The sequence below is a fragment of the Mollisia scopiformis genome (genome assembly GCF_001500285.1).
Source record: "Mollisia scopiformis unplaced genomic scaffold LY89scaffold_10, whole genome shotgun sequence".
Taxonomy (NCBI): Eukaryota; Fungi; Ascomycota; class Leotiomycetes; order Helotiales; family Mollisiaceae; genus Mollisia; species Mollisia scopiformis.
The window spans coordinates 98,673-120,072 of NW_017263590.1; the positions used below are offsets into that span (position 1 = coordinate 98,673).

At 47.1% G+C, this 21,400-nt stretch overlaps 8 protein-coding genes across 8 annotated transcripts; 1 reads left to right on the plus strand and 7 right to left on the minus strand.

The window, feature by feature from the left end:
• Positions 1-841: 841 nt before the first annotated feature.
• LY89DRAFT_683877 (uncharacterized protein) lies at positions 842-1,991 on the minus strand (the record flags this gene model as incomplete). The annotated part of the gene is made up of 1 exon (XM_018214773.1): positions 842-1,991. A coding segment is annotated over exon 1 (707 nt), but the record flags the coding sequence as incomplete, so codon positions are not given.
• Positions 1,992-2,211: 220 nt separating this feature from the next.
• LY89DRAFT_732597 (uncharacterized protein) lies at positions 2,212-2,859 on the minus strand (the record flags this gene model as incomplete). The annotated part of the gene is made up of 1 exon (XM_018219700.1): positions 2,212-2,859. One exon carries the CDS (start codon positions 2,857-2,859, stop codon positions 2,212-2,214), a length of 648 nt encoding a protein of 215 aa, XP_018072243.1.
• A 118-nt stretch (positions 2,860-2,977) lies between these two features.
• On the minus strand, positions 2,978-4,363 carry LY89DRAFT_29384 (uncharacterized protein). The gene has a single exon (XM_018206533.1). It carries the CDS (start codon positions 4,000-4,002, stop codon positions 3,085-3,087), a length of 918 nt encoding a protein of 305 aa, XP_018072244.1. The 5' UTR covers positions 4,003-4,363; the 3' UTR covers positions 2,978-3,084.
• Positions 3,943-5,001, minus strand: LY89DRAFT_683879 (uncharacterized protein). Its single transcript, XM_018214774.1, has 4 exons — positions 4,885-5,001; positions 4,387-4,737; positions 4,069-4,334; positions 3,943-4,019 (listed from the first exon to the last, which is right to left on the minus strand). The coding sequence occupies exons 1-3, from the start codon at positions 4,914-4,916 to the stop codon at positions 4,166-4,168; spliced, it is 552 nt and encodes a 183-aa protein (XP_018072245.1). The 5' UTR covers positions 4,917-5,001; the 3' UTR covers positions 3,943-4,019; positions 4,069-4,165.
• A 234-nt stretch (positions 5,002-5,235) lies between these two features.
• LY89DRAFT_696404 (alpha-galactosidase) lies at positions 5,236-6,921 on the minus strand (the record flags this gene model as incomplete). Its single annotated transcript, XM_018216833.1, has 6 exons — positions 5,236-5,889; positions 5,946-6,007; positions 6,061-6,187; positions 6,239-6,450; positions 6,500-6,770; positions 6,823-6,921. 6 exons carry the CDS (start codon positions 6,919-6,921, stop codon positions 5,236-5,238), a joined length of 1,425 nt encoding a protein of 474 aa, XP_018072246.1.
• A 1,108-nt stretch (positions 6,922-8,029) lies between these two features.
• Positions 8,030-9,823, plus strand: LY89DRAFT_614318 (general substrate transporter; the record flags this gene model as incomplete). The annotated part of the gene is made up of 3 exons (XM_018210682.1): positions 8,030-8,730; positions 8,778-8,865; positions 8,919-9,823. Coding segments are annotated over exons 1-3 (1,602 nt in total), but the record flags the coding sequence as incomplete, so codon positions are not given.
• An 87-nt stretch (positions 9,824-9,910) lies between these two features.
• On the minus strand, positions 9,911-15,528 carry LY89DRAFT_696406 (uncharacterized protein; the record flags this gene model as incomplete). The annotated part of the gene is made up of 12 exons (XM_018216834.1): positions 9,911-9,959; positions 10,202-11,004; positions 11,051-11,133; positions 11,183-11,407; positions 11,456-11,819; positions 11,872-12,046; positions 12,108-12,228; positions 13,545-13,638; positions 13,693-13,749; positions 13,806-14,166; positions 14,217-14,392; positions 15,526-15,528. 12 exons carry the CDS (start codon positions 15,526-15,528, stop codon positions 9,911-9,913), a joined length of 2,511 nt encoding a protein of 836 aa, XP_018072248.1.
• A 1,010-nt stretch (positions 15,529-16,538) lies between these two features.
• LY89DRAFT_643717 (uncharacterized protein) lies at positions 16,539-19,858 on the minus strand. Its single transcript, XM_018211807.1, has 7 exons — positions 19,605-19,858; positions 19,052-19,540; positions 18,102-19,003; positions 17,923-17,966; positions 17,762-17,875; positions 17,397-17,713; positions 16,539-17,349 (listed from the first exon to the last, which is right to left on the minus strand). The coding sequence occupies exons 1-7, from the start codon at positions 19,807-19,809 to the stop codon at positions 16,625-16,627; spliced, it is 2,796 nt and encodes a 931-aa protein (XP_018072249.1). The 5' UTR covers positions 19,810-19,858; the 3' UTR covers positions 16,539-16,624.
• Between the last annotated feature and the right edge of the window lie 1,542 nt (positions 19,859-21,400).

Genomic DNA, 21,400 nt, shown 5'->3' on the forward strand with positions numbered 1-21,400 from the left:
TGTGCTGTCTCCTAGGTGGTAGTAGCCCTGGAGCTGTTGCAGGCCTATTTTAGCGAATTTGAAGAGCCGGCGTATGCCCTCTTTGTGCTTGGTTCTGATCTCTGCACCTGGGAGACGTGGAGACATAGGTGGAGTGGTAAAAGGATCCATAATGGTGGAGTTGTTGATAGTTTAGTCCTAATGTGAAGAGTTTTAATTTCGAGGTTCTACAGCCTGAACGCACGGACTTTTGTCCCCATGTTCGTTACTCAAGTTGCTGTTCTTGGCTCTGGATTCTTAACTTTCCTGAATCTAGCTTGTCTTTGCACAATATTGTAGTTTTTCATTTAATTCAAATCATCTTCCACGTACATCACCAAGTTCTCCACATTCTCAACTTTCAAGTTTCCACCCTCCATAGCAAGGAGTCCAGTGAACTGAACTTGGCACTCTAGATGACTTGACATCAATTTCATTGTCGTCAAACCCACCCTTTTATGTTTCAAAATTGTCCATCCTATGGCTTGCATGGAATTTTTATCAATGAGTTGTAGTTGCATCAATACCCACAGATTATGGATATTCAAGACCGTGCTGAAGGAGATCTAGAATGATCTGGATGCTCACCACTCTTGTGGAGGATCTCGTGACTTAGTGATTTCCAAGCGTGAAAATAAGCTATGGGAACAGTATACCGAAAGTCATTAATGCAGATCTCAAAATTTCTTGCAGGTGGTCATGTCTAAAAAGTTTCTCACAGAGAAAATTTGCATCAAGACTCGCTTTCCGCATAGTCACGTGATATGCTTGTAAAATCATGATGCGACCCTTTCATTCTCTCTCACACATGTAAATCAGATCCCATCTGTCTCCCATAATCACTCCACATCCCCAAAGACCTCTTCGAGTTGAGAGTTCCATTTCCATCTACTCAGCCATCTCAACAGTTCTCATAAACCTATCAAACTCGGCAAATACATCAGTCATTGGATGAACAATACTTGTGACGTATTCCACAAAGCCCTTGAGGCGACCAGTCTCAAGTCTGATGGCATATTCTTGCATGGTGACAGCAAATCGCTTCCGCTCATCCATCAGCTCCTGAACTGGAGTTGTGGCAACTTCCTCTGTCGATAAGGCGATAGATGCCATCGAATCTTCGAGGTCCTGTGTGGAGACCTGTGGGGTATTCGGTGGAGGCGTTGCTTTCGAATTGACTTCTCTGCCTAGAGGAATCTCGAATACGGGGTCACATGACGATACCCCGCTTGCCAATGCTAGCATATTGAGTTTCGAGGACAACGAGGGGCATGTCTTGCTGAGAAGTTTGTTGAGAGTACCTTCGGCTTGATGAAGTCGCTCAATCTGATCGCTGGTTGTGGGGATGCCATGTGAGGTCTCTCCATCGGCCAAAATGGTCTGGACCTCCTCTAACATCTTCGCAGCGTCTCTCTGGACGATCTCAATCTTGAGATCTGGGTGACAGAGAGAGAAAAAGTCTTCATGAGGTGGACTCGATGAGGCGGATTGAGATGGACTGGAATCTGAGTCTTTTTCGACATTCTTCTCCTCGAAATCCGATTCGGAACCGAACCTTTGGACGCCAACTTGGGGCTCGTCTTCGCTTGGTGGTGGCATCTGAGTTTCAGTGAAGTTGAATCATCCGCTGAATCAGAACAGGCTGTGAAGGTGGCCGGCGATCGATTTATATGTATCACTACTCTTCAAATCAGTTTGCATTTGCAATGTGCGTTGTCGATAGCATTCGGGCTTTCAATGAGACATTGAGATGTATACAGATGCTCTTTCATTTCATACATTATATGAAAGCAGGAGATACTATCTTATGTACCACACTGCCGATGCTGACAGTGCATGATGAAAGGACGTTTCGCGCACTGAAAGGATATGGGATCTCAGCTCCGCTCCTCTACTTCTCTTGGGGTTTGCATGCAGATTTTGATGTTGGTGGCATGCGGCATAAATAAGAGACAATTGAGCAAACTTGTGAGATGTGAAAGAAAGAAACCTAATAACCCAGCAAACTATTCCGCACAAAGAGCTACTGCACTCAGCCACAAATGTCTATTGGAAGGTTTATCGCATCGTTGTCCTCTTGTTGTATTTCCGACTGGCTTTGACTCCGTTTCAACCTAATAACACTTTGGCCTGAAAGCGCCATTCGTATATTCTTTCATTGCTCTCTCAAGTTCCGATGATCCTTAGCTAGAATCAGCGCCCCTTCCATTGCAGCCACACAGCCGTTTCACTTCCAAAGAACCCTTTCTTCTTTCCCCAATACCAGCACTTCTCATCATGCCTCTTGAACCAATGCTGTAAGAACTTCTCCTGCGTCTTAAAGTCTGCCCCGGCTTTGACACAATCAGAAAGAGGACACCTCGTATGCGGAACGCGTTCAAGATGTTTCTTCCATCCCCCTCTTGCTAGGCAGGCTTGATGCTCCCAGCATTTCTCGGGGAACTGGTCATCGTGCGAGAGGGGAGGGTGTGGTATACCGCAACAGATGCAGTTCACTTCTGTTGGAGAAAATAAGGGTGTGGTTGCGCTGCCATATTCAGTCGGAGAAAAATCGAAGGAGACGTCAAAATCGGCCACCACTGTGGACGTATTCGAGCTCGAAGCGTCTGTCGGCTTGCCTGATTTGACAGGTCCGCTGTTCGTACTCTTGCCATTGATCGAGGCTTCTGAAACTCGACGTCTGTGTGCATTGGACAGTCGTAGAGGACGTTTGAGACTTGCATCCTTCCCCGGCTGTCGATCCGATCGGAAGTCCTCGATCTCATCAGACTCAAATCGAGTCTCTGAGGCATCGCTGTTGACTGCTGATATAGCGGAATCACATCTTTGATCATTCCCCATGTTGTCACCATCGAACGGTATTAAGCTGATTGCACTTGGACTTGTCATGGGTGTGAGTACGGACGATATATAAGATTGGCGGCTCCGAAGCTTGTGAATCATTCAAAGTTTCGGCAACCGCTCCAGCACACATTTGAAATCAAAGGCACAATGATGACGCTCGTTTGCGCAAGCAGCCGTAGTTTGTACAACCGCACCATAAACCAGCCGCGATAAGAAGCGGTGTCAAGGCAAATTCTCCGGACTGCAGCCAATGTTGTCCAAAGACCAGACCTTCATTGGTGCAAATCCATCCACAATTCTGTCATCTACAGGCTGAGCAAATTCTGACAGAAATCTCAGCATCCATTGGTCTAGTCGAAATGACTCGTCCATCGAGTTTCGACAAGCCTTGTGAAATGCTTGTAACCTGGTAAAGCATATGTCGAGCGTCGGCCAGTACATTCTCAGCTGACTCAGAATCTCGAAATTCCTTTCCAATCTCTGCCTTGCTGCGACGATCTGTGCTTCTTTGTCGCTGAAGAGGAGGGTATGAATCTGTACTGTTGATGCGATAACGAGGATGTGACCACACATGGTGTATTGCACATCGCAGTTAGGCACCGAGTGAGACGCATAAATGATTTCGCAGAGTGACTTGGCGTATGCTTTGCATTTGTTCGCATAAAAGTGAGCACTCAGAACAGTGCTATGGCAATCGCCGTGAAGAAATTGGTAGAAGAGCAGTTGGCCGAAATGATAATAACCGAGATATACAGCCACAAACATGCGTCCAAGGCCTTGAGATGCAAATCGCTGAACGTTACTTAAGGTGTCATGCATGAAGGGTGGCAGACTAGCGTGCCATCCATCGAGCTGATTGCTTAAATCCATGACTTCGTTTTCAAGGATGGCACCAGATGTGGCGCCTGATACGGTTCGCTCGTTCAATGAATTGATTTCCAGCAGAATACGACTGAGCTTGATCATCTCAGCCAGAAGGGAGGAAGAAGCGGTTGTTGTATTATTGGCGAAAGATGGCGGAGGAGGATCTCCGTCCTTGAGACTTAGGAATCCAACATCGTCCATAGGAAGTGGCATCTCTTCCAGTGTTGGCATCTGTCTTGGAAGTCTCACTCCTGTTGAAGACCAAACATCTATCATGCACAAAGACCACCACACTGTGCTCCGTTAACCAGAATCACGTGGGATGAGGTGCTCAAGACTGACCTCGTACGTTGACTTCGCGCTCTACTGCACCAGAAGTTGGCTTGTAGGCAAGATCCAGAAGGTTCGCGATCCGACAAGCGACGCAGTAATATACTGATTATGCGTGCGCCTCACCACGGGTGATGCTGAATGCACCTAGAAGCACGCAAGCTTGAACAGTGGACAACGACACATCTCTAAGATTGAGCAGACGACTGCTTTCTCTTGCAAAGTCATCACTTCTTTCTCTTGGATTGATGCTTGAGAAGAAGGAATTAGTCGAAAATCTGACATGTAGTTAGACACAGGCAATGCATGAAGCGGAAGCGGGGTAGTGACCTTGCAGATAGTGCCAGCATAGCAAGAACTATGACAGGCGAAGCAACACCCTTTTCAACATCTTCAATCATACTCGGTCGATGGAACAGAGAATGAAATTGGTCGTGAATAAAGTCGAAATATAAGTTGACAAGCTCAAGACATATTGGAAGTGGAGGAAGTGCGTCTTGAAATGATTGACTTGATTGAGCTGCGATATCTCGAAGCTGTAATCCACTTGATACAATTGATTTATTGTTCTTTGAGCTTGGTAAAGTGGTGGAGGTGTCTCTCGTACACTGTATGCCACGCTCTGAGCAATAGTTGCAAGGAGCCCCAAAATGCGGGGTATCACATTTTCGTCGGCGAGATCTGATCACAATTGGAATTAGCCAAGGAGTACGCCGAAGAATAATTAACAGAGATCAATGATAATGGACTATTGCGCGTCCACGTATCTTGAGAAATGGGTTCGGGAACTTGTATCTCTTCAGGAGAAGGAAAGAGGGGGAATCTTACCGACATGCTTGACAAGCTGTAGACACCCTCATCTTGAGCCGTCAGCAACACCACTATATATACAGATGGGCCTTAAGGAGTTAGTCTTAACTGAAAGTGGTCCGAGGTAAATGGGCTGATATTGTCTGAAGTGCACGAGGACAGAAGAGAGGTCGAGGGTCAGAAGTTTTAGATGATGCCGCTTTTAAGATATTTACTAGATCACGTGGCAGTGCCCAACCAGCCTCACGTCTTCCCCAACATCCAGCTCAAGTCCGGAAATGCAGGCAATGGTTGACAAGAATTGGAACTTCTTAGGTCTATCAATTCTATTGGCTATCTACGTATCCATATGATCATATCAAAAGATAGTCACAATTCCTCTTTAGCATGCACCTTCCTCTTTCCTCCGTTTCCGACACTCCTCAACCTATACATCTCCGCAGAATGCCGCTTCACCTTCGCAGAAAATGATCCACCAGCTGAGATCTTGTCAACATTCTTACCCAACAGTCTTGGATCACTCCTCTTCAGCCCATCCTTGTACGATACCTCGGTCGAGTTGTACCAATTGGCTTCCTTGAACAAGCGTTCAAGCTTGTCCACGGGCGCATCAAGAATCTTCTGAGCGAGTTTATTGTCCATGCGATTTGCCCAAAGGTCATAGACTTCCCAGTCTCCGTTGACTTGGGGAGCGGATCCCTCGGGACCATCATGAAGAAAGATCTCTTCAAGACTGGCACTGATGTGAGCATCCTCTCCAGCAGCGTTGAGCAGGATGACAACTTGGTCTCCACCATAGAGAGAGCCACTCCATACTTGTATCTCACCAACACCATACTTGTCTTTGGCAGCATTAACTTCTCGTCGCACACGAGCCACTGAGCGTCCTTCGGGATCTTGACTGACAGCAATGACAGCTGGATTGTTGAGAATAGTGAGGGCGGAGGCCGAGAGAGTTCGAAGATCGTTACCCATTAGTAAGGGTGACTTGAGCGCGGCCCACATGGAGAAGTGTGCTTTATACTGAGTCGAGACGTCAGTAGGTATCTTTTTATAATGTCACGTTGCAGAAATATTACCTCCTCGTCGGTCATTCCTCCATTTCCAACTTCCAGCATGTCCAAATCATTCATCCTCCAGGCTGGCCACGATCAGAATACGGAGCGACCTTGTTAATGATGTTCAAGACGGAACAATGCGAACCAGGAGCCACGCAGAGTGGGTTCGACGGGTCAGTACAAGAGCAGAGGTCATCTGGGCGTGTGAAGGAGTCGTATATATCACCAGACATCCTCCAAGAATTGGCAATGGACATTCCCCACTTCACTTGTTAGCAGAGCACCAAAAGCTAGCTTCGTTGGTTTGTGCTTACAGTATGGGTGTAGTCTTCGCCCCAATTACATAGGCTGTACAGCATTGGCCTTCCAGTTCCATTGATTGCATCCCACATAACCTTGTATCGATCGAAGGATATTTTGGGTGTACCGAAGCGTCCCATATGATAGCAGTTGTCGTACTTGAGGTAGTCAACGCCCCAGTTTGCAAAGCTCTTCGCATCATTGTCTTCCCAGTCAAGAGAACCTTCTGCACGTATGTCAGACATCTGAGTCGATGCTGCGTGTAGTCTACTCACCATAGCGAGCGCAGGTCATTTCTCCAGCGCTGGAATACATGCCGAACAGAAGTCCTTGGCGATGTATCTCGTCTGCTACAGCAGCCATTCCACTTGGGAACTTCTCCAGGTCATCTTTCAGGAAGCCATCTTCATCTCTCCCATCAGACCAGCAATCATCCAGCACAACATAGTTGTATCCGACATCTCGCAGACCAGAATCGACCAGCTTCTTGGACGTATCGAGGAGGAGGGATTCGGAAACATCGCAGCCGAGAGCGTTCCAATTGTTCTGTTGCTGTTAGTATGATACTCTCATAGCAGATCCATGGTGTTTGATTTACCCATCCCATCTGAGGAGTTCTTGCAAGCCCATTATTGACACTGATAGCCTGGCCAGTGAAAAGGGCGAGAACCAAAGCAAGGTGCATGGTGCTAGCCATGGGTGCTGGGGCAGAAGGGGAAATCTATGATTTGGATGATGGTGTACAATATTCGAATAGTATGAGGGAATCTGGTCCAAAAGAAAATACGGCGAGGAGTGTGGCTGCAGCTATGAAAGGAGGGGAGTACGTTTGAAATACTTCCCAACTTACACTACTCCGGCGACATGGTGTCCCAATAACAGTGGGATAACGAAGAAACTCTGGGCATAGGGAGTCATGCACCATCTCGTGGTTGTCAATATCCATCTGCCCCGCATCTGATGCCCCGAAGGTACATCTCATACTTCCCCAGGTGGGGGACAAGCGGAGTTCAGCATTTCCCATTGGATCCGATTCCCGACGACAGGAACGTGGCGGCGGTATTGAACAACATGTCTAGCTTGGCACGTTCCTCGAGGCGTTCAGATTCCAACGAGGCGTATCAAAAGGTCGTGGAGCTCTGCAAGAACTGAGGGGTTGCAGCGGAATTGAGAACGTTTCATTCGACGGGATTTCCGCCCTGGTCTTCGTGTCTTCTGGAATGGTGCTTCTCCTGGATCATGCGGAGCCATACGAATGGTTTGATCAGATAACTCCAATAGACTGGCCAGCTGGAGTTCAGCCAGAACGCCTTCTTTCGCATGAGGATGAGGAATCTTGATCTGGGTCGGCGTTCGACGGGTAGCACTCAGTAGCGGCGGACTTCATCTCTGGCAGCGGAGTTGCACCATTTCAATTGGTCTTCAACCCTGCCAAGACTTACGAATGACCGACGCAACATGAGGGGACCAAGATTTCTTGCTTTGAATGAAGGGTGAAGCACACCTCAATTAAGCTCACTAAGTCTATCCCCCAATCATCTACGATGGAACTTTGCTTCGATAGGGAATAGACCCAGATGCTTGGGCCATCCCCAATATTGGGGAAGCTTGTCATGACGCCGCTAGGGCGAGGGTCTCCCCAGATTCTCAGCGAGAAATTGTACGGGAAAAAGAGGGGCACAAGTGTCGCCGGCGCCAAGTCGAGAACTGTCTGGCGGGGCAACTCGTACCCAACCTCAAGTGACGGTGACTATATACATTCCGACAATGGAATTAGTATATAACTATGTTGCTCGTCCCACCATCTCAAGGCCTCACTCCTCATCAGAGCATCGACTTCATTGATCTTCTTCCATCTCTCATTATCTGAGCACCTTGCATTCATCACACTTTCACAATGGAGAAGAACTTTGTCGACCTCACAAAGGAGGTAACTCCTTCTCGCCTCGAACTCGAAGATGTCAACCTCGACCTGAAGATGCAAGGTTCCAACCTCAATCTTGCAGCGAAGGACGGCACTGATCTCGAACATCACCTTGCTCCATGGCAAGCAATTAAGGCATACCCTATGGCTATCTTCTGGGCCGTCCTCGTTTCCATGTGTGTCGTTATGGAAGGCTACGATACCATTCTCATCGGTAACTTTTACGCTTACCCTACCTTCGCCAAGAAGTACGGTACTTATTTCCCAGGGGTCGGCTATCAACTGACAGCTGCATGGCAAGCCGGTCTCGGCAATGCATCAGGTGTTGGTGCGTTCTTTGGTGTTTTGCTTAATGGTTACCTCGTGGGTGTCTTTGGTCAGAAGCGTGTTCTTCTCGGATCTCTCATCGCCCTCTCCGGACTTATCTTCATCACTTTCTTCGCCCCAAACATCATCGCCTTAACTATTGGAGAGGTGCTTTGCGGTCTGCCATGGGGCGTCTTTGCATCTGCGGCTCCTGCATATGCCTCCGAGGTTTTGCCTTTGTCTCTCAGAGTCTACTTGACCAGTTACACTAATATGGTACGTCTCGAGACATGAATGACCTGACTCTCACTAACATTTCTCAGTGTTTCATTATCGGTCAACTCATCGCTGCCGGAGTACTTGACGGATGTCTGAGCATTACCAATGAATGGTCTTACAGAATTCCCTTCGGTAAGTCACATGCTCACCGACTTCAGTCGGCTTATGTACTGACTAGCTCTTAGCAATTCAATGGACTTGGCCTGCTTTCCTCTTCCCAATCCTTCTCTTTGCCCCTGAATCTCCATGGCACTTGGTTCGGAAAGGCCGCCTCGACGAAGCCGAGCACTCTCTGAAGCGTCTCGTCCGCGCTTCTTCTGGCATCGACACCAAGCACACTCTTGCCGTCATCGTTCATACCAACAATCTCGAGGGAGAGCTTTCCACAGGTACCGCTTACGTCGATTGCTTCAAGGGTCCCGAGCTCCGTCGAACTGAAATTGCATGCGTGGCTTTTGCAGGCCAGATTCTGTCTGGCTCATCATTCGCCTACAACTCGACATACTTCTTCCAACAAGTTGGTCTCAACACTTCAACCACCTACAAGCTGAACACTGGTGGGACTGCAATGGCACTTTTCGGAACATTGGTCGCTTGGTTCGCTCTCATGCCATACCTTGGTCGCCGCACCATTTACCTATGGGGCATGTTCACCATGTCAGCAATCCTCTTCACGATCGGTGTCTTGAACGTCAAGACCAACGAGCACGGAATCGGGATGACGCAAGCTGTTCTCACTCTCCTCTGGACTCTCACTTTTCAATTGTCGGCTGGACAGCTTGGCTGGGCTCTACCTGCTGAGATGGGATCTACTCGACTCCGTCAGAAGACCGTTTGTCTCGCTCGTAACGCTTATTATATCATCTCACTCATCTCTGGTGTCCTGGAGCCATACTTCATGAACCCAACTGAGTGGAACTTGAAAGGTTATACGGGATTCATCTGGAGTGCGACGGCTTTTGCGACTTTTGTTTGGGCTTATTATCGTCTGCCTGAGACGAAGGGACGAACGTTTGAGGATCTTGATATCTTGTTCGCGAAGAAGGTTCCTGCTAGAAAGTTCAAGGGGTATCAGGTTGATGCTTTTGAGGGTGCCGATCCTGTTGATGTCGCACGGAAGGTTTCCGAGGCTGGGATGCTATGATCCGTATACTTGGGTGTATCTTATTTCAGATCTTCAGAAGCGATGCTCGAATATGGTAGAACACGAAATATGAACAAATGATCTATACTTAGTACATATATAATTGTCCAAGTAATAATCCACGAGCTCCAGAAAATTCAAACCCTTGTTGAAGATGCGTTTTATTTCCATGCTTATGCTCACAAATACAATGAATAACATGCCCCCAACCATCCACAACATCAACCTTTCAAAAAAGCCCCATAATAAGTATCCAACCACCTCACACACTCCATCTCACTCCCCACCTGATGACTCTTCCACCTCCCAATACTCCCCACATACCCATCAGGCCTCACATTAATAACAGCAACCTCACTCTCCATCAACGGCCCCAACCACTTCTCCGTACAGCTCGGCATCCGCATCAGATTATCGAGATAGAACGTCCACCTACTATCCTGCAGCACCTGCGGCAGATCCGCGATCTCGACCCGCGCTTTCGGCATCGTGGTCACGATCGCGTAGGTGAAGATCTTGGAGACGGGCGTGTAGCGCGCGGGTTGCATGAACATGTCTATTTCCGTAGCTGGGGGAGCGAGATCTGCGTACGAGGCAGCAGCAGCGGCGGAGGCTCGACCGAGGACGGTGCGTTCGGAGGCTACTTCTTGGCAGACGTGGGAGAGGAAGGCGGAGGCGGTTTTGACGTTGTGGGTGAAGAAGAAGAGGCGGAATTGGCCCAGCATGGGGATGTCGAGTTGGAGGTTTATGGGGTTGGCGTCGACGTAACGGGAGACTTTGGCGGGGACGAGCAGGCAGCCGGGTGAGAGGCCACCTCGGGGAAGCTTGTCGGGGAGGTTGAGGAGGTTGTAGGAGTATTCTGCTCCGACTCCGGAGATGAAACGGATGTTCTTGGCGAAGTTTTCGGCGAGGAGCTTGGGATCTCCTGCTGCGAAGGCGTTGGCGTGGCCATAGTCGAAGTCAATGAGATCTTGAGCGATCTTTCGTCGCTCTTGCTCGTAGGTTGATAGGAGGTTGGGCGAAGCGAGACCTCGGACCACGAGGTTGAGTTTCCAGGAAAGATTGAAAGCGTCGTGCATGCTGACATTCATACCTTGAGCAGCTTTTGGCGAATGTGAATGCGCGGCCTGAGATAATCAGTGGAAGTTCTACCATGTAACTTGGGGCACGTACGTCTCCAGCAATGAAAACCCTTTCAGAATCATCGGAAAATCGCTTAGCGACACGCTGTCCAACCTTGTAAATACCAAACCATTCTATTGAAGTCAGCAACTGAGTGAGTGTTCACAGCAAGATTCTACATACCGACAGTCTTCCATGACAGCTTGAATGGTTTCATGATTTCTTTTGCTCTTTGCATCACGAATTCTTCTGTCGCTGCTTCGTTCGACAGGGGTGCTGTTCCAGGGTGGAGCTCAATGTACAGTCTTGTCATATTCTTCTCTCGAGGTATACACAAGATCGAACCTTCGGTTTCAGAATGAATAACTGCTTTACTCCACAAGTCTGGGAAATCGGTATCAATTACACCTTGGAAATTGTTAGTGAAGCTCATCTCAAAGTGGGGTTAATCCTCACCATCCAATACTCCCCATGCAGATTTCGTGTTTTCACCCTCAAACTCAGAAAGAAGCATTGATTTCCGCACTCTTGAATGAGCACCATCGCATCCAACCATATAACGACCTTTGACAGTCTTTGTTTGACCAGTTTCAATGTCGTCGTACTCAACTTGAACTCCGACCTTTTCAGGTGTGGAATATCGAGTAAACTGGCTGCTTCTCATCACCTCCACACCTCGGACTGATAAATCATCAAGGAACACTTCTTCAACCATTCCTTGATGAACAAGCAGAATGAACGGATCTTGGACATCAACCACTCCTGGTGGATAATGTATCTCGCGTCCTATCCGACGAAGCGGACTCGCCGCTGATCCACTCTATTCTAAATGAGTATGAATTCTTTCCTTTTCATACTCAGCAAGAACTTACCCAGAAGCAAATGTCATAGATTCTCGCGCCTCTTCTTAATAATGGATCGGCCAGACCAAGCTGCTTGAAAGTTTCAATGGTCTTTGGTTGAAGACCATCGGCTCGCCCAGTGGACGTCTTATCAGGCCGATCATCAAGAATTTTCGTCTTGATTCCAAAACGCACCAAGTTCGACCTGATCAATCGAGTTAGTACTACTCTACAAACCTCATCTTATTGAGTTAATGATTACTCACGCCAACATCAAACCTGCTGGACCTGCCCCGATTACGAGCACGTGATTCTCATCACTCCCATTCATCATATCGTTGTGATGGACACCATTGCCATTGGTGGTGACAGGCTCATCACGAAAGCCTTCATTATCCATCCCAGGCGACATGTCCACGTGATAGCGCCACAGATAAGGGCAGAGCAGGGCAGGCAAGTAGCGAGAAAGACGCAATGCAACGCAACGCAACGCAGAGATAGGCCAGATACAGATATAATAGGGTCGAATACACACAAAGAAAGAAAGAAAGGTTGCAGTCGGGATGCAAATGGGTGCACAATCAGTCGTTCAGCGAAGTCGCAGGTCTACAGTAAGATTCTCGAACGGGGTCTCAACTCAAGTCAACGTTGGCATCACAGTCATCATATGTCGCACTGTGGTTGAGGGAGGTGAGGGAAAGCGGCTTTTCTGACGGGCAGCGGTGCCAGTTTCGAACATCAGGCGATAATGGCCGTAAGGGGTAAAAGAGTGGAGGGATCTGTGGCATGATTCGAGCAGAATGGACTGATGTTCAAGGATGGGGTTCTAGATTGCCGCTGCCGAGCACCACGCGGATAGGGCGAGAGCCTGGGAAGTGAACGAAAATAACCGGTCGGCTTCGGGGTGGCCCGGATTTGCTACGGGGGACGAGAGGGCATGAAGACGGCCAGAAGTGAAGATCTGAGGCAATTCATAATTGAGGAGGAGTGAGTTGTGCGGTGAGAGGAGTGAGTTTTGGAGTTTTGCATAGGTGAAGTCAAGGCTACGGTGAGGAAGACTGAGGCGCAACCACCAGGGATGGGTGTGGACTACGGACAGCGAGAGTGCCCTGTTGCCGCAACCCCCTTTTCGTTACCAACATAAGACCACGACCGCCGTCAGCATCACACGATTCCGAGATTTATCGTCATATCCTCCACGAATCCGTCCAGTTTGCTGTTCAATCACTTCTTATCTAAAGAGTCATCAATCTGTTTCCCCCATTTTTGCATCTCTGCTTTATTCTCTCTCTGTCTCTGTCTTTCCTTCACTTATCGTCCTATCAAAGTTGCAGTGCCGATCTGCCGTAAAAGTCTGGAGCGATCAGACTTTCAGCTAGTGTTGAGAAACGCCTCGATGGCAAGTTGATGCCGCATCAAGTAGAACGGAAAGCAAAAACGGTACTAGAGGCCGAAGGGGTGGTTTGAGAACGGAACAAACGGATTTGAGGAGATGGGAGGGAGGATAGGCGCAAACGTGCATTTCCGGACTCAGGGGACGGCAACTTACCTCAAAAATCACGGATTGGACATAAGATCCAGAAGAATAGGATTTGGAATGCGAAGATTTTTGTCCATTTTGCTATCAAATCCAACTGTCTACCATTTTGTCACTCCTCCATCAATACAGAGATCCTGTCCAGTCATGTAGGAGCTCGCATCACTGGCCAAGAAAACACATCCGCCTCGAATATCTTCAGGCTCAGCAACTCTTCCATTCATGATTTCATCTTTCCAGCTTTCAAGTAGATGCGGGAACTGGACACAGTCAGAACTTCTCTGATTCTTCATACCTTTGTGCTCGGAACTCACTGGTGCTGTCATTTCAGTCCGAACATATCCAGGAGAAATGGAATTGACTCTGATTCCCTTCAATTCTCGTTAGCCCAGAACGTATAAGTACTCTCTCAAAACATAGAACTTACATATTTCACCAATTCCGCAGCAATAGCAGGACACATTGCTCTCACAGCCCCCTTCGTCCCACAGTACGCACTACTCATCTGACTTCGAATAGCCATATAGCTAGCAATGCTGGCCACAAGCACAATACTCCCCTTCTTGGTTCTATTCGCAATCATCTGCTTAGCAGCCAACTGAGCAGTATGATACACACCCATAACATTGACACCAATCAACTTTTGATGCTCTTCAAACGAGGTATCCAGAAACCCCAAGTTACGATTGATACCAGCACAAGGCACGCAAATGTCGAGCTTGCCATCAAAATCTTTGACGAAGTCTGCAAAGCCGCTCTTGAGACTGGCTTCACTACTCACGTCTACACTGTTCTTTACATCAGGTGACCTTTCTTTCTCAGAGCAAGGGGAACAAACTGGTAATGCTTGGTCTTGACACCGAATTTCTTCTCAATCTCGAAGAATGCTTCGACGGGAGGTATAACATCGAAAATGGCAACGTCGGCTCCTGCTTCAGCGAGACCTTCAGCGAACGCGAGACCGCAACCTCGAGCACCTCCTGTCACTAACGCTGTGCGACCTTTGAGCGAGAACTGGAGATATGGTCAGAAAGGAGAATTGTACTCTGAGGAGAGGACTCTTACTCTATCCATCATACTCAGATTTCAGTATAATACGTTCCTTGAAGGCATTCAACACTCTACACTCTGAGAATCTTCACATTCCCTCAACCCAAGCGAGTCATTCGCCAACATCCACCAGGAGTGGAATTGAAGCTCCACCATTGTCCGGCCACGACATCGGACTTTCATCCCTCTCAAAACCTCCAATCGCCGAATTACCAACAATTCCATCCCCCATTTTCAAAAGTATATCACATCTTCCAGACTCGGCTGACCCGTTTCAATGGCTACACACTAGCTGCATCTGCCCCGCATCCGTTATCGCCCCTCCCCCACTCTTCCACTCTTGCACTTCCCATCTCACAACGACGATAATTTAGTTTATGATTGGTATAGATCGACAAGTGTCTTATCGGGATTACTGATAGAGATGCATAGGAATCGATGGGCCTGTCGATAAGAGTTCTGATCTTGTCTCGTGACCAGCTGCGATATCAACGTCGTTGACACTCGGTGAGGTTTGAAGAAGGTCTTGGGATGATTGCAATAGCTTAGAGTTGTGGTGAGACGACAAGATGACGGAGTATAGTATCCCAGCGAAAGAGAAGATAGTGAGAGATGAGGAGAGTAAGCTGAAGGTAAGATACCAGGACTCAGATCCAATGTGCTCCTCCCACTTCCAGTGAAGATATACAAATCACGTGGCTAACACAAAAAGGTCGTCGTCGTCGGAGCAGGACTTGGAGGTTTAGGAGCCGCAATCTCAATCCTTCTCGCCGGCCACGATGTCCTCGTCCTCGAATCCGCCTCCGAAATAGCAGAAGTTCGTTTTCCCCCTCTCTTCCCCAAACCTCACCTAACACATCCTCACAGGTCGGAGCAGGAATCCAAGTCCTCCCCAACAGCTCCCGGGTCCTCCAAACCTGGGGCCTCAAACCCCGCCTCCAAAAACACGCCACCGCCCCCAAACAACTCAACATGCTCGGCTGGAAAGGGAACCTGATCTCCAGCATGGACTTCCACGCTTCCGCTTCCCTCTACCCCGGGACCTTTTACTGGGATTTCCACCGCGCGAACCTACACAAATGTCTCCTAGACCGCGCCATCGAGCTCGGTGCCACTGTACGCTGCAACGCGCGGGTAAGTTCTGTGAAGATCATCGAGGATGGACTCGCTGCCAAAGTAATCTTATATAATGGCGAAGAGCTAGAAACAGATCTCCTGGTAGGCGCCGACGGGATAAACTCCAAGTTACGGGAACTGCTGCTAGGGTATCCGGACCCAGCGACGCCGACGGGGGATCTGGCGTACCGGCTGCTTCTGTCGACTGCGCAGATATTGCGGGATCCGGAGCTGGCGGCGTTCGTCACGGATCCGCAGGTGAATTATTGGATGGGGCCTGGGGCTCATGCTGTGAACTATGTGTTGAGGGGAGGGGAGCTGTTTAATATGGTGTTGTTGGTGCCGGATGATATGCCTGCTGATGGAGCGAGTACGTTGGAGGGGAATGTCGAGGAGATGCGGGCGTTGTATAAAGACTGGGATCCGCGGATCCCGAAACTTTTGTCGCTTTGCGAAAGTGTGTATAAATGGCGGCTTTGCATAAGGCCTGGGATGGAGCAATGGAGTCACGAGTCGGGGGCTTGGACTATGCTTGGAGATGCTGTGCATGCTACGCTTCCGTATTTGGCGTCAGGGGCGGGGATGGCGTTAGAGGATGGGGCGGTGCTTGGGGAGTGTTTGTCGAGGATTAAGGGGAAGGGAGCTGAAGAGAAGAAGTTGGCTTTGAGAGTTTATAAGAGGTGTAGGAAGGGGAGGACGGAGATGGTTGTTCAGAGGGGTAATTTGCAGCAGTATCTTTATCATTTGGATGATGGGCCAGAGCAGGAAGAGAGGGATAGAAAAATGCAGATGGTTCCTACGCCACCTGGTGAAGCGTTGGCGTGGAGAGATCCGGAGTTGAGTCCGAAGTTGTTAGGGTATGATCATATCAAAGATGTGAGTTCATTTTCTCCGCTGATGCTCGTCGTCACATAACCGAGCTAACCCTGCCAAAGGTCGAAGCAAATTGGCCCCGAGAACAAGGACAAGAGAAGGAACAAATACAATCAAGGTTATAAGCATGTATCATTCATCAAAGAACTTGGATATCAATCATAGAAATCATAATATATACTCCTCCAAAATTGCGTCTTCGTCTCCTCATCTCGCTTCTCCCACTAAGCCGTTGAGTACTTTCATACCTTCCTGCACAACAGCCCATCTCACCGTGCTCAAGTGCTTGCTCATAACCCTCGGTAGATCACCTGTCCGATACCTACCAGCAACTCTCCACAGATCTTCAAGGTTACTTCTTGTCATGGCACTGACCAACGCACTCATCTCCGCTCTCGCATCCCAATCACTATCTTCTTCTGTATCGCTTCCATTACCTTCAGCTAAGGCTCCCTCAGCAGTCTTGCTGCACATTTGGAAGGCCCAGCAAGTCAGGGTGGCAAGGTACAAACACCAAGGATAATGGAAATAATCTCCAGCATCCCAGTCTTTCAGCTTGCGTATACCATCACGGAGAATTCGAGCAGCGTGTGAGCCCGCCTTGGCAGCTGAGATCGAGCTGTGCTTTACCCAGCGTTCAATTCGTGCTTTTGATCGCTCACGGTCCACTTTCGTGACAGGTCGGCCGATAATATGACTCGCTCCAGCATAGATTTGGAGGTCGTTGATCTCAACTTGAAGAATAATGTGCGAAGCGTGATAAACTGCGAGGGTAGCGACACAGAATTTCTGGAATTCTGACTTCTCAAGTTCGTTGTCGTCCAGAGATAGCATAATGGTTTTGCTGTAAGCATCAAAGTCACCTTTCCAAGTGTCGTATGATCTAGAGATGCGGGACTGCCACGATTCTTCCTTGCCTGTTGTTACGAGACCTGAAAATTGATTAGCAACACTTCGATACCTCGAGTGAGATGTTTACCAAGAGAAGTCTGATCTCTACGATTCAAGTCCCATGCCACAGACATGATCCCATGCAACATGAGCACTCTGGAGAGGGCATTCAAAGATAACGCTCGACCTTCAGGTACTGGCACAAAGTACGTCTTGAGAACAGCAAGGTATTGCGGTTGAGGCTTCTCCATCGCATGGACAGCATACCATTCTTCGGGTGTTTCTGCTTTCCATAGCGCTTCATTCCAAGGCAAGGTGAGCTTGAGCTCTGCTGCATTCATACACAAGGATTGAGAAAACAAGACTGCATGCTGCGTATCCCACATGAAGCAGAGGAGAGCAAGTCTAAATCTCTGGTCAGCCCTGGAGCAAGAATAGAAAGTGGATCCATACCGTCTCTTCTGCTCTGCTTCAACCTCAGTTCTCCAACGTCGATCGATATCAATCCTATCGTTGTCATCAAATGGTGCACATCGAGCTGATTGGCAATCGCTTCTTCGTATTAGACTGTGGAAAGTTAACGAGTACGTGCACGAATCGAGCGGCATACGTACTTGATCAGCAGTCCATGGAACAAGTGTGCCATATCATGTTGCCGCTGGACACCTCTAAATCAGTATAATTTCTTTCAAACAATGAAGCATTTCAGAATAGTTTGTTTGCATGAGAATTTTGCAGCGAAGTTCACAAGATAACATAGAAGTAGAAACTGAGCTTGAAAGAAGTCACATACCTGTCCAGCGCGTGATTTGCCAAAGCATTCCACGAGCAGGATAGTCTGAAGCATCCACAATTCTGGTCGAGTGTTGAATGCTATGCTGCCGAAGATCTGAGCTCGCATAGTATCATGGATACAAATAGCAAAGAGGTGGGATTCTTTGTCGCTATAAGTTGCTCCTAGAAGGAGTACGGAAGCGAGAAGCAGAGGATCAACATGCGAAGGTTCGAACGTTGCCTGATGCAGAAGGGGATATGCTGTATTGAACTTCTTGAAGTACAAGTCGCAGTATTCCTGGAGAACAGGCAATTGCAGAAGATCATGTTCGGTCGTGATTGCAGTCTCATCGGGAGCTTTGGGTTGAGCACGGCTGACGAGTTCCAGAATTCCTTGACGTGCAGCTTCATTAATAGCTGGCAACTTCCGAGACTGTTTCGATCTTCCACTCTCAAAGCTTGACCTCGAAGTCGTAGGCGTTGGCATTCCATTCGGACTCTCGATTGTCTGAACTTGAGGTTGCTGTCTGGGAATGTTTGCATCTTGGTAGCCAAGGCTCGCAGCAAAGTTCGACTCAGCCATTTGTGACATGGCCAAGATCTGATTGGCAGCTGAAGTCTCAGGAGTTGATGCTTCTCCAGAATACGAGCTGCTTGAGGTGTTTGAGCTTGCTGCTGGGAGCTTGAAATTATGACTTGAAACGTCGTAGTAACTGCCACTACTTCCATATTCTCCGGAAGAATCAGAGACACTGAGTGACGCAGTACTTCGAGGTGGTTGCGGTGCGGTGGAGACTCCCATTGGAAGTTTGCTCAATTCAACTCCGTTGCTTGCATCAAATGTAGAGACAGGCCAATTCTCGTTTCCAAGGAGCCAATTGTAATAGTTCATAGTCGTGAAAGGATGGTTGAAGGAGCTGGCTGCAGGATTGTGAGCAAAGTCTGAAGGGAAGGAAAGATGAGACTTACCTGTATCTGGTGCGAAAAGATCATTGTAGAGAAGGTCCGAGTTGGCACTTTCCTGAAAATGAGAGCCCCAAGAAGCGTTGCAGAGGAAGTCGTATGGCTCAGCCATTGCTCCTGCCTGGTCCAACAAAGAAACATCTCCCATGGACAGAGGCCATAGCTCTTCAGTCTGTGGCAAAGTTGACTTTCCTGGTAATTCTGCCGAGTCTGGTCCATTGGACTGGTGGTCTTGCGATGATCCAGGAGGAGACAATGGGACATGATCTTGCTGTTGAGTGTATGTTCCAGGATCACCCTCATTGGTTTGACCAGTGGAGCTATTTCTATTTCGAGAAGTACTGGAAGTTCTTCGCTTCTTTTCTAGTTCTGGACGTCTCTTTGCAACTACTGCACCGTTTGAATCTCGCCACAATCGTTTCCGAGTTTGCAATCTTCCCAATCCTTCTCCTCCAGCCTCCTCATCTTTCTCACGGTGACGCGCCATATGCCTGTCTATTGAACAATAAGCATCAAGTATTCATTATCAAACAATTCAAAGAGCTCATTGATCGCTTACCTATCAAGTCTTTCCGCTTGAAGACAGCGCTGCATCTTTCACATGTGAGATTTGCTCTGCTTTCATCGTGATTTAACGCATGCCGATGAAGGTGCTCAGCTCTTGAGAATGATTTCGTGCAATTACCCCAAACACAGCGAAACTCTTTGATCAGAGGTGCCGGTTGGACGGCCGTTGGCGAAGTCGTAGGCTCGGTGCTTCCCATTCTTCTGTAGTAAAAGTCAATGGTGGTGATGAGTTGAGGCTGGGTGAGGCGTTGAAGATATGAAAAGTGGGAGGAATGTCTCCAGAAATTATGCGAATCCACTATCGTTATCTTATCTTCACCCTTGTTGCCACTTCAGTATCTTGCGTATTCCCGTTGGTGCTGAGATATACTTGATGTAGTCTAGGCTTAGGTATATTTCAAACCAAGCATGCCAAGACAAAGCACATCTTCGGAGAAAAAATATGGACTTTCCAAGATACATTGTCACTTCAATCTACCAACATGATCCAGACATTCCGTTGCCTAAGTCTCATCTATCAGAGTCATCTCACAAAAATGGGCATCTCACGACGTGAAAAAATGAGGAAGACATTCACAGTGATTTAATGTTTCAGATATGCATTGGTCTTGATCGCTGAATGCTATGCAAATGGCCGATCGAGGCGCTTTATAATTCGTTTTATTGTTTTTCAAAACACGTTAGTGAATCTTTATTATTCTTGTTTAATTAATAATACAAAAGTTAAAATAGTGAATTTCTAATAATTTTTTTAAAAAAGCCGATATATACCCTCGAAAAGTCGAAAAAAATTAGTGACAAGATTATTTGCTTTCGGAAGTAATGGGTGAATGTATTTGGAGCGAGGCTGGGGATGCGGGACGTAGTAGTGAATCTAGATAAATTGATATTTTCGAAAGCTATCGAGTAAGAAAGTTAACTATATAAACACACCTCTTGCTCTCTTTAGGATTTTCAACAATAACGACTATCAAAGGTAAAGGCAAAAAAGTTGCAGTGCGTTGTTTGTACCCAAGTGGCCTAGATTGTCTCGTAACCTAGATTTGTTGATCCGGGTGCTTTGGATCACGTAAATCGTTACATATAGTATGTACATTTTGCTGTCATAAATAAAAATTAACAACAATAAATGACTAGGCAACAGAAGTTTAAAACTTGCTTCAAGGAAAGCGTATTATGTTTACTTTAATAGTGAGAATTTTGAAGAAAAATGGATCAGAGCCCGGGACTCTCGCATTATTGCTACGAAGCGTGTGCTTTCCTTCTCTCTTACCTCACCGTGTACTTTATAACTTTAGAATAATAGTTCAGAAGCAAAATCTTTAAGTTTATATAATCGAATTATTTCGAAACAAGGCTGTGAAGTTGCGAATCGTGTCTCGAAGTTTATATTCACTTATATTCTTAGAATATTATCTCGAAATAAAGCTATGCAAATGTGATTCTAATCTCGGAACTTATATTCACTTTCTCTTTTAATTCTTAGTTTTCGTATTTTATATTTATACAACTAATATAAAAAAGAAAAATTTCTAAAAAAAAAAAAAAAAAAAAAAATTTTAAAGCGCGATTTGTTTTTCGAAACGCGTTAGTAAATTTATATTATTTTTTTCTTAAATTAATAATATAAAAGCTAAGATTTTCGTTATCGTTTCATAATATAAAATATTTAAGAAATTTAAGCTTTTTATATTTAATATTTTTATTATTAATAAATTTTTTGCTATTAATAACTTGTAATTACATTTAAGCAAATTTAACACCACAATTTAATACACTTTAGAATTC

Bases quoted from the DNA above. Each gene is read 5' to 3' on its own strand.
- LY89DRAFT_29384 (XM_018206533.1), bottom strand. From the start codon at position 4,002: ATGATAGATGTTTGGTCTTCAACAGGAGTGAGACTTCCAAGACAGATG.
- LY89DRAFT_643717 (XM_018211807.1), bottom strand. From the start codon at position 19,809: ATGGGAAGCACCGAGCCTACGACTTCGCCAACGGCCGTCCAACCGGCA. The intron at 17,876-17,922 runs GTACGTATGCCG...AACTTTCCACAG, and splicing joins TTCCATGGACTGCTGATCAA to TCTAATACGAAGAAGCGATT. The intron at 17,714-17,761 runs GTATGGATCCAC...CCAGAGATTTAG, and splicing joins GAAGCAGAGCAGAAGAGACG to ACTTGCTCTCCTCTGCTTCA.
- LY89DRAFT_683879 (XM_018214774.1), bottom strand. From the start codon at position 4,916: ATGAGGGTGTCTACAGCTTGTCAAGCATGTCG. The intron at 4,738-4,884 runs GTAAGATTCCCC...AATTGTGATCAG, and splicing joins ACAGCTTGTCAAGCATGTCG to ATCTCGCCGACGAAAATGTG. The intron at 4,335-4,386 runs GTCACTACCCCG...ACTACATGTCAG, and splicing joins ATGCTGGCACTATCTGCAAG to ATTTTCGACTAATTCCTTCT.